This window comes from Plecotus auritus (assembly GCF_963455305.1).
Source record: "Plecotus auritus genome assembly, chromosome: 8".
Taxonomy (NCBI): domain Eukaryota; kingdom Metazoa; phylum Chordata; class Mammalia; order Chiroptera; family Vespertilionidae; genus Plecotus; species Plecotus auritus.
In genome coordinates, this window is record NC_137782.1 from 45382967 (window position 1) to 45393506 (window position 10540).

General features: G+C 42.0%; 1 protein-coding gene across 2 annotated transcripts in view; it reads left to right on the forward strand.

The window, feature by feature from the left end:
• Nucleotides 1–9624, forward strand: part of FBXO15 (F-box protein 15) — a 51492-nt gene extending 41868 nt beyond the window's left edge. Inside the window, exon 9 of one of the 2 annotated variants that reach the window (XM_080686594.1) lies at nt 9068–9624. In XM_080686594.1, coding sequence (XP_080542720.1) covers nt 9068–9337 — 270 coding nt within the window. In that variant the 3' untranslated portion in view covers nt 9338–9624. The remainder of the gene's footprint in view (nt 1–9067) is intronic. The other variant, XM_080686595.1, reaches the window with a different exon arrangement.
• The last annotated feature ends 916 nt before the right edge of the window (nt 9625–10540 follow it).

Genomic DNA, 10540 nt, shown 5'->3' on the forward strand with positions numbered 1-10540 from the left:
GTGATGTATCACATTTATTGATTTGCGGATATTGTACCATCTTTGCATTCCTGGGATAAACCCTACTTGGTCATGATGTATGATCTTTCTGATGTAGTGCTGGATCCGATTTGCTAGAATTTTGTTGAGGATTTTGGCATCTACACTCATGAGGGATATTGGCCTGTAATTCTCCTTCATTGTGTTGTCTTTATCTGGTTTTGGTATTAGGGTGATGCTGGCTTCATAGAAGGAGCTTGGAAGTGTTCCTTCCTCTTGAATTTTTGTGGAATAGTCTGAGGAGGATAGGTTTTAGTTCTTCCTTGAATGTTTGGTAAAACTCTCCTGTGAAGCCGTCTGGCCCCGGGCTTTTGTTTGCGGGAAGCTCTTTGATGACTGCTTCAATTTCTTCCATAGTTACTGGCATGTTGAGCTGTTTAGATTCTTCCTGAGTAAGTTTTGGAAGGTTATATTTTTCTAGGAATATGTCCATTTCCTCCAGGTTGTCCAGTTTGTTGGAATAGAGTTGTTTGTAGTATTTTTTAACAATCCTTTGTATTTCGGCGGGATCTGTTGTTATTTCACCTCTTTCATTTCTGATTTTGTTTATCTGGGTCCTCTCTCTTTGCTTCTTGGTGAGCCTGGCTAGAGGTTCATCAATCTTGTTTATCCTTTCAAAGAACCAGCTCTTAGTTTTGTTGATCTTTTGTATTGTTTCTTTGGTCTCTATGTCGTTTATCTCTGCTCTGATCTTAATTATTTCCTTCTGCTTACACTGGGCTTTTTTGTTGCTCTTTTTCTAACTCTTTGAGTTGTTGGGTTAGGTAATTTATTACCATTGTTTCTTGTTTTTTGCAGTAGGCTTGTAGAGCTATGAACTTCCCTCTCAAGACTGCTTTCGCTGTGTCCCATAGATTTTGGATTGTAGTGTTTTCATTGTCATTTGTTGCCATGATGTTTTTTATTTCTTCTTTGATCTCTCTGGTAACCCAGTCATGGTTTAATAGCATGCTGTTTAGTCTCCATGTGTTTGATTTCTTTGGGTTGTTTTTATTGTACTTGATTTCCAGTTTTATGCCACTGTGGTCTGAGAAGATGCTTGATATGATTTCTATCTTCTTGAATTTGAAGAGACTTTGCCTATGTCCCAACATATGGTCTATCTTTGAAAATGACCCATGTGCACTTGAGAAGAATGTATATTCTGTGGCTTTGGGGTGAAATGTTCTGAAGATGTCAATTAATTCCATCTGGTCTAGTGAGTCATTTAGGATTGATGTTTCTTTGCTGATTTTTTGTTTAGAGGATTTGTCCAATGGTGATAGTGGGGTATTAAAGTCTCCTACTATGATTGTATTGCTGTCAATCTCTCCCTTGATATCCTCAAGGAGTATTTTTTATGTATTTGTGTGCTCCTGTATTGGGTGCATATATGTTTACCAGAGTTATTTCTTCTTGTTGGATTGCTCCCTTTAGTATTATGAAGTGGCCTTCTTTATCTCTTGTTATATCCTTCACTTTGAGATCTAATTTGTCAGATATAAGTATTGCTACCCCAGCTTTTTTTTCAGTTCCATTTGCCTGGAAAACCTTTTTCCATCCCTTCGCCCTCAGTCTGTGTGCATCTTTTTTTCTGAGGTGGGTTTCTTGTAGACAGCAGATATATCGGTCGTGTTTTCTTATCCAATCCGTTACCCTATGTCTTTTTATTTATTTTTATTTTTTTAAATAAATCTTTATTGTTCAGATTATTACAGGTGTTCCTCTTTTTTTCCCCCATAGCTTTCCTCCACCTGATTCCCCACCCCACCCTATGCCCTTACCCCCCGCCACTGTCTTCATCCATAGGTGTAAGCTTTTTGTCCAATCTCTTCCCGCACCCCTCAGACCCCCTCCCCCCTGAGAATTGTCAGTCCACTCCCTTTCTATGTCCCTGATTCTATTATATTCACCAGTCCATTCTGTTCTTCAGATTTTTTATTCACTTGATTTTTAGATTCACTTGTTGGTAGGTATGTATTTGATGTCACTTTGTTGTTCATAATTTTTATCTTTACCTTTTTCTTCTTCTTCCTCTTCTTAAAGAAAACCCTTCAGCATTTCATGTAATCTTGGTTTGGTGGTGATGAACTCCTTTAGCTTTTTCTTGTCTGTGAAGCTCTTTATCTGACCTTCAACTCTGAATGATAGCTTTGCTGGGTAGAGTAATCTTGGTTGTAGGTTCTTGCTGTTCATCACTTTGAATATTTCTTGCCACTCCCTTCTGGCCTGCATAGTTTCTGCCGAGAAATCAGCTGACAGTCGTATGGGTGCTCCCTTGTAGGTAACTAACCGTTTTTCTCTTGCTGCTTTCAAGATTCTCTCTTTGTCTTTTGCCCTTGGTATTTTAATTATGATGTGTCTTGGTGTGGTCCTCTTTGGATTCCTCTTGTACGGGGTTCTGTGTGCTTCCTGAACTTGTAAGTCTATTTCTTTCACCAGGTAGGGAAAGTTTTCTGTCATTATTTCTTCTAATAGGTTTTCAATATTTTGCTCTCTCTCTTCTTCTGGCACCCCAAAAATTCGGATGTTGGTATGCTTAAAGTTGTCCCAGAGGCTCCTTACACTATCTTCATATTTTTGGATTTTTTCTTTTTGTTTTTCTTGTTGGGTGTTTTTTGTTTCCTCATATTTCAGATCTTTGGTTTGATTCTTGGGGTACGTTGATCTACAGTTGAGTTTCTGTATATTCTTTATTTCAGACAGTATATGCTTAATTTCTGACTGGTTCTTTTCCATTTTTTTGGTATTTTCATTAAGATCCTTAAAGGTTTCACTAAGTTCCTCAGCGGTTTTTAGAAGATTCTTGAGTAACCTTATAAATGTGGTTCTGAACTCTATGTCGTCCAGTAGTTTGCTTTCTTCCATTTCTCTCATTCGTGACGTGTTTCTTGGTCTCCGCATTTTGCTGCTTCCTTGTGTTGATGGAGTGGCTTTGTGTGGTAGGTGACCTATAGGGGCCAGTAGCTCAGCCTCCCCAATCACTTGAGGTGGACGCCTTTGGTACACCCCTTTGTGGGCTGAGTGCAAAGTCTTGGTGTAGTTAAGCTTTGATTGCTGTTGGTACACTGGGAGGAATTGACCTCCAGGCCAATTGGCTGTGAGGACCCGCTGTGTCTATAATGTAAGAACTGCTGCACTGGAGATACGCTTATGGTGCAGGACTTGTTTCAGTGGGGCTTTGGTGCTCACTGAGTCTGCCTCTTGAATGTGTCACTTATGGATGTGAGGAGTTGAAATCTGGTGTCTCACTCTGACCACTAGGTACACTGGCTTCTGGATCTCCAATGGGGTGCAGGTCAGCTACTGTCTGAGGCCACCCAGCAGGTGCTACAGCGAGAACTACAGTTTTCTCCTCTTTGCTTGGGGTTTGGAGGTTTTGGAGCTGTCTGACCCGGGCTGCAAGTTTGCTAGGTTAAGCTGCAATAGGGCAGACCATTCATATGCTAAAGCCGCTGCTTGGAGCTTGGGTGGGTTTGTAGGTTGTGCGGGGCTGGGTCTCAGGGCGTCACTAGGCTAGGGCGTGGCAAACAGCGATGGCTGCCAGAAGTCGGCTCTGCGTCTCCCACCGTGTCCCTGAGTCCCATGCCCCAGCACAGTAAACAATTATTCCTGCGCGCAGCCCTGCAAGCAAGCCTCCCTCACTTTCCGACCCCACAGCAGACAGTCCATCTTCTCCCCGTAGGAGTTTGGGTCCCCCGCATCTCCCCAGAAACTGGAGTTCGGAGTAATCGAGAGCTTATCTCCCTTCGGGTTGAAAACAGCAGTGCTCCCGATTCGCGCGTCTCCGTACCTCAGCTTTTCTGCGCTTGTGCACCCCTCAATGCTGTTTGCTCTTTCCTTCTAGTTGTAGAACTTCCACTCAGCCAGCTTACCTGTGGTTCTGGGTGATAGACGTTTTGTCTTTTAGTTGTAGTTTCGAAATTGTTGTGCGAGGCAGCAGTTTAGGTGTTTACCTACGCCGCCATCTTGGATCCTCCCTACCCTATGTCTTTTGATTGGGGCATTTAATCCATTTACATTTAAAGTTATTATTGATAGGTACTTATTTGTCACCATTCCCATTCTTTACCCCTGTGTTCCTTCTTCGCTTCCTATTTCTCTCTCTTTTTTTTTTTTTTTTACAGCAGACCCTTTAGCATTTCTTGCATTGCTGGTTTGGTGGTAATAAATTCCCTTAGTCCTTTTTTGTCTGTGAAGCTCCTGATTTCACCTTCAATTTTGATTGACAGCCTTGCTGGGTACAGTATTCTTGGATTCAGACCCTTCCTTTGCATGACTTTGTGTATTTCATTCCATTCCCTTCTGGCCTGATGAGTTTCTGTTGAGAAATCAGTTTCTAGTCTGATGGGGGTTCCTTTGTATGTAACTTTCTGTCTCTCTCTTGCCGCTTTTAAGATTCTTACTTTGTCGTTGGTGTTTGCCAATTTAATTATAATGTGCCTTGGCGTAGGTCTTTTGGGGTTCATTTTGCTTGGGACTCTGTGAGCTTTTTGGATTTGTGTGGGTTTTTTCTTCCCTATATCAGGGAAATTTTCTGTCATTATTTCTTCAAAGAGGTTTTCTATTCCTTGCTCAGCTTCCTTTCCTTCTGGAACCCCTATTATTCGGATGTTGTTTTGTTTCGTGTTGTCCCAAAGTTCCCTTAGGCTCTCCTCCTGCCTTTTAATTTTTTTTTCTAGAAGTTGCTCTACTTGGGTATTTTTTCCCATCTTGTCTTCTAGCTCACTGATGCGGTCCTCTGCTTCTTCTAGTCTACTCTTTTTTTTTTTTTTAAATATATTTTATTGATATTTCACAGAGAGGAAGGGAGAGGGATAGAGAGTTAGAAACATCGATGAGAGAGAAACATCGATCAGCTGCCTCCTGCACACCTCCCACTGGGGATATGCCCGCAACCAAGGTACATGCCCTTGACCGGAATCGAACCCGGGACCCTTCAGTCCGCAGGCCGACGCTCTATCCACTGAGCCAAACCGGTTTTGGCCTTCTAGTCTACTCTTGATGCTTTCTATTGAGTTCTTTACAGCAGCGATGTCATTTTTCATTTCTTCTTGCTTCTTCTTCATTTCCTCTTGGTTCTTGCTCATATTGTCGAATTTGTCTTCCATTCTTTTCAGCCACCTTATGACCATTTCTCTGAATTCTTTTTCTGGAAGGTTGCTTGCCTCCATTTCGTTTACTTCCTTTTCTGGTGATGCCTGCTTTTCTTTCATATGCGGGCTGTTTCTTTGTCTCCCCATGGTCTCTCTTCTCTGGGTGTCTGGTTATGTAGTTCTCTCTCTCCTGCGTTGATTTAAAGGCACAAAATACAGCACTACAGGTACAACACACAAGGCACTGAACAGAAATGTATTCACGATATTAATAAGCTCCAATAAAGGTGACCACCAGAGAAAGGCCAATTAGGGGATAGGAGAGAAAGAAGAAGAGGAAAAAGAAAGAAGGAAGAAAAAAAAAAAAAGAGTGCCAAAATGAAATAGGGAGAAGGGAAAAAAAAAAGTAAGAGAGACAAGAAAGAGACTAAGAAAGAAAGGGGAACAGACTATATATCTTGGGGATAAAACTCCAATAGAACAATCACTAATCCCAGAAAATGCCAGCAACAAGTACCTGGGGATTAATACAAACTACAACACCAACTAATATTGAGTTAGGCAAGGGAAAACAGAAGCACAAAACAAACAAAAAATAAACAAAAGAAGAATAAGCAAAACAATCTCACTTTTAAAAAAGCATAAAAATTCGATATAATCGCCCTAACCGGTTTAGCTCAATGGATAGAGCGTCGGCCTGCGGACTGAAGGGTCCCAGGTTCGATTCCCGTCAAGGGCATGTAACCTGGGTTGCGGGCACATCCCCAGTAGGGGGCGTGCAGGAGGCTGCTGATCGATGTGTCTCTCATCGATGTTTCTAACTTTCTATCCCTCTCTCTTCCTCTCTGTAAAAAAATCAATAAAATATATATTTAAAAAAAAATTCGATATAATCTACATTCAAGCGAACAACAACAAAAGGACAGAGAGAAAAAGAATTTTTTGGATAGTTAAGACAGCAAAGAGAGAGGTGTGTATGGACTTGGAGCAGGGGATTGGAGATTAGATATGTAAGTAGGGTGAAATTTTAACAAGGGGTAACCAGAAAGAATAGGGAAAATCTAAAGCAGGAAAGGGGTAAGACAAACAGGACAATGAAAAAGGGAAGGTTAGGAAGAGAGTGATGGCATAAAGGTAGAGTTGAGATAGAGTAAAACGATGCTAAAGGAAAGATAAAAATAGAATGTAGAACACTAATCCCAAAATAAAATGAAGAGAAAATAAAATGACACTTTAAAAAAAAAGATAAAATAGCAGTAGTAATAATACGGATTGAAAATAAAAATGTAATAATTAAAAAGGTAAAATCAAGTGAGGAAAAAAGAAAAAAAATTAGTTTCTTGAGTAAAAGATGCAAAAAATGAAAATAAAAAAATAAAATATAAAAATAAAATGTGGAGTAGTGAAGGTCATTCACTTCCTCTGTTGTTCTGTTTGGCATGCCTGTTTCTCATTCTGGACAGTATTGCAGTTCCTTGCGTTCCACTGCTCTTCAGTGTTGTAAGCCAGTCCTGATTTTAAGCAGGCGGTGTGTCTTAATTTCTCATATTCCTTTATTTTTGATTACACAAGAGTCAATTTGTGATTCAGCCCCTGGGTGGCAGTGTTTCTGGATTGACTTCCAGGTCTATCTATGGCCTCTCTAGGCAGTGTTAGAGCCTTCTTTCCCTGTGGTACTCACTACCGGTTTGTGGGAGTGGGCTGCCTCAGAGCTGGCTCTCCGATGGTCACTCCCTACTCCGATCCCCAGGTTCCAGAAAAACAACTTTCCCCTGCAGTCTCCCAGGGTGTCCCCAACTGGGTGATCCTATGTATTGGGCTTAGTAATCAGAAGCAAGTATTTAAAGAGGAAAAAGCCCAAGTGTGCGAACTCCGGGGTTGCGTGTAAGTCTAGGCAGCCGGCACACCCCTGAAATTCTTAGTGTGTCCCTGCACGTCAGATCAAAATGGGTTGCTTTTTAGAGAGCCCTTCTGTTAGCAGCTCTGAGGACCCCCTTCCACATTCACAGATCACGCCAGCCCCAACAGCCACGGATTTTTCTAGGCACAGACTTCCCCTGGTCCTCCAGCTCCTGCAAAATGCGCGTTCCTCTCTCCCGCCGGGACCAGAGACCTCACCTTATCCCAGGCGAAATCTGACCTTTCCGTGGTGGAGTGTAGAGCTCCTCTGAACCCGTGTGTTTGCGCCAATTGGGGAGCGTTGATCTGGGGCTCACAGCTGTTCCGTGGGTGCTGCAGTTGTGGATTCTCAGGCTTCCGATAAGCTCCACTTTCTGGTTCCAGATGGCGGAGACTCCGCGTTCAAGCCCGCAGCTCCGGGAGGGGATCCAGCTACAGTGGGGGCTGCCAGGTCAGGGGAACCCCATCTAGCAGTCCCCCACCTTCTTCTGGAGTTCAGCTGTCCCCCAACTTGCCAACAAACACTCCTCGTGCGACCCTCAGCTATTCTTTCTTTCTGCTCCGGGACAAGGCTCGGAACACGTCTGTCTATTCCGCCGCTATTTTTCCCTCTCGTGTATACACATGTTCTTAGCAGCATTGTACACAATAGCTAAGAGGTAGAAGAAACCTAGGTGTCCATTGGCAGGTGAGTGGATAAATACAATGGATACCCATGCAAGGGAATAGTACGCTACCTTAAAAAGGAAGGAAATTCTGGCACCTGCTACAGCATGTATCAGGCTTGAGGACATGATGTTAACTGAAATAAGCCAGACACAGAGAGGAGATACTATTGGATTCCACTTATATGAGTAACCTAGTGTAGTCATATCCACAAAGACAGGAAGTAGAAGGTTGGGTGTCAGGGGCTGGGGGAAGGGATTGGGAGTTGTTTAATGAATTTGGTCAAGAATTTCAGTTTTGCAAGATGAAAAGAGTTCTGGAAGTGGGTGGTGGTGATGGTTGCAAAAACAGTGTTAATGTACTTAATGCCAATGAACTGTACACTTAAAAAGGGGTATGTTATATGTATTTTAACACAATTAAAAATAAATTTAAAATGTAGCTCATTAATAACATTAGTAGATAGAGAATAGACTGACTGCTGTCAGAGGGGAAGGGAGTTGGGAAACTGGGTAAAAAAGTTGAAGGATTAAGCAAAAAATTCTCCCAAACTGGTAGACACAGACAACAGTATAGTGATTACCAGAGGGGAAGTGGGGGGAGGTAGAAGAGGGTAAAGGAGGGGGATAAGTAATGATGGAAGGTGACTTGACTTGGGGTAGGGAACATACAATATAATATACAGATGTTGTATTATAGAATTGTATCCCTGAAGCCTGTATAATTTTATTAACCAATGTCACCCCAATAAATTCAATAAAGAGACAACAAAATAACATTAATAATTATCAGTATCTCCAGTTCTGTCTCCTGCCCCTGAGTTGAGTCCCTGTTCAGTGATGCCCTTTAGATCCAGTATGTCTGAACCCAGCACCTTTCTTCTCCCCAAATCCTCCTCATGTCCAGATACCAACTTCTGCTCAGTTTGTCTCATATTTCTCCCATCTCTTCTTTCCTGTGAGTTACTAGACTGCTCACTGAGGGCTGTTACCAACTCTCCACCAATGGCCCACTACCACCAGTGTCCACGTCCTGGTTTTCCCGCTCCCCACTTACTGCTCTCATTCCTTTACCAGACCTGCCTTGATTGTACCAGTGATGTGAGCAGGTGCAGTGGTGGACAGACCCGCCCTACCCTCGTGACTCTATCTGTGAGCCCAGCCGTGCCCCATAGCTTCCAGTCCTACACACGTGTCCCATCCCATCACGCTCTTTGTGTGTGCTGTGCCCTCTTCCTGTGATTTTGTTCTTTTCCATTCTCCCTCTTCTTTCACTTGACTCTTGTGTGCTTCACTTACACTTTCATACATTTATCAGTTAGACCTGACAGCCAGGTGGAATCAGCCATTTTGTCCTCACACGTATAAATATTTGTGCTTATTTTGTAGAGTTGTTCTGTAATGGATGTAACTCTCTTGGATGAATATGGGAAACCCTTTTGGTGTTTCAGCTCCCCGGTGTGCATGCGATCTTCTGCCAACCCCTCTGATGGTCCTTATTTCGTGGGACCGACATACTGTATTGACTATGAGGACTCGACAGGAACGATGCATGTGGAGCTGGTATGGATCGAGGAGACAGAAGAATACTTCATTGTCAGTCTGGTCCTCTACCTCAGCATAGCAAAAATAAACCACTGGTTTGGAACACAATACTAAATATTAGCATTAGGTGGGAAATTGTTGCTATAGTTTATTTTGGACTAACCAGATTTATTCTTGGTATTGAAAGTAAAAATAAAACAGTAGTCCATTTGATGCCTTCTTATTTCACATTTGAAATTATGATTCATAGGTCATTTTAAAGTTAATGTTTAAAGGATTTAAGTTAAAATTTGACAGATTGAAAATAGCACATTTTGATGAAAAAGTCATCTAAAATAAAGAGAAAAGATATTTAGTTCTATTCTGCCCTTATAATTTAATAAAAACAAGTAATTCTACTTAAGCATGTGATGTGATATGTGTGTGTGTGTGTGTGTGTGTGTGTGTGTGTGTGTGTGTTGTATATTGTATGGATACATTTTTTTCTTTATTGGTTAGAGCCCCAGATGAGAAAACATATTTAAGTGGGAATTCCATGGTATTCATTACAATTAGAAAGTGCTGTAGTTATGGCATTTGGCAGCCATAATAGTATTTTAGTAAAACAAAGTAAATCAGACAGATAGCCTACTTCACAAGGAAATAAATACCTGAAATGCTATCACTTTAAAGAGTCAAGTGGTACAAATGCAGTCTGACATCAGTGCGGACAGAGTTGGACGCATGAGCCTGTGAACACGTCCTCTGCAGAGATGTTTTAAGAGAGTTGATGGATGCTTGGGGTTCACATAGAGGTAACATATATGTAAGCAGATGGTTTTTAGATATTTGGTTTCAAATTTGTTTTAGGTTAAACTGATTTTTTTAAAATTATATTTTTATCTCCAACTTAAAGTTATTCACAGAAGTGAGTTTTGAAATGCTGTGTTGCTCCTGCTGGGTTAGGCATGCTTACATTCCCCTCCTGTCTACTTCTCATTCTTCTCATACTGAATGATCAGTTTTCCTTTTGGAGGTGTGTAGGATAGGGAAGTAGAATAAAGAGCTTGAAGACAGCACTAGGAGATTCCTGCTGCAGACACTGTTCCCCCCGCCCTCCACCCCACCTCCCTGACCTCCCATGGTGTCACCAAAGAGCAGGCATAGAGCACCTGTCCCATCTGGTGAGAGTGGGGAGATGGAGAGGCAGTGTGGCTGGAAAGAGGCAGTGTGGCTGGAGTGTTAAGCTGAGACAAGATCTAGGAGGCAGTTGGCAGAAGCCATGTTTCACATGCAGGATTGAAGTGGAAGACAACCATGAAACAATGTGTTGACACC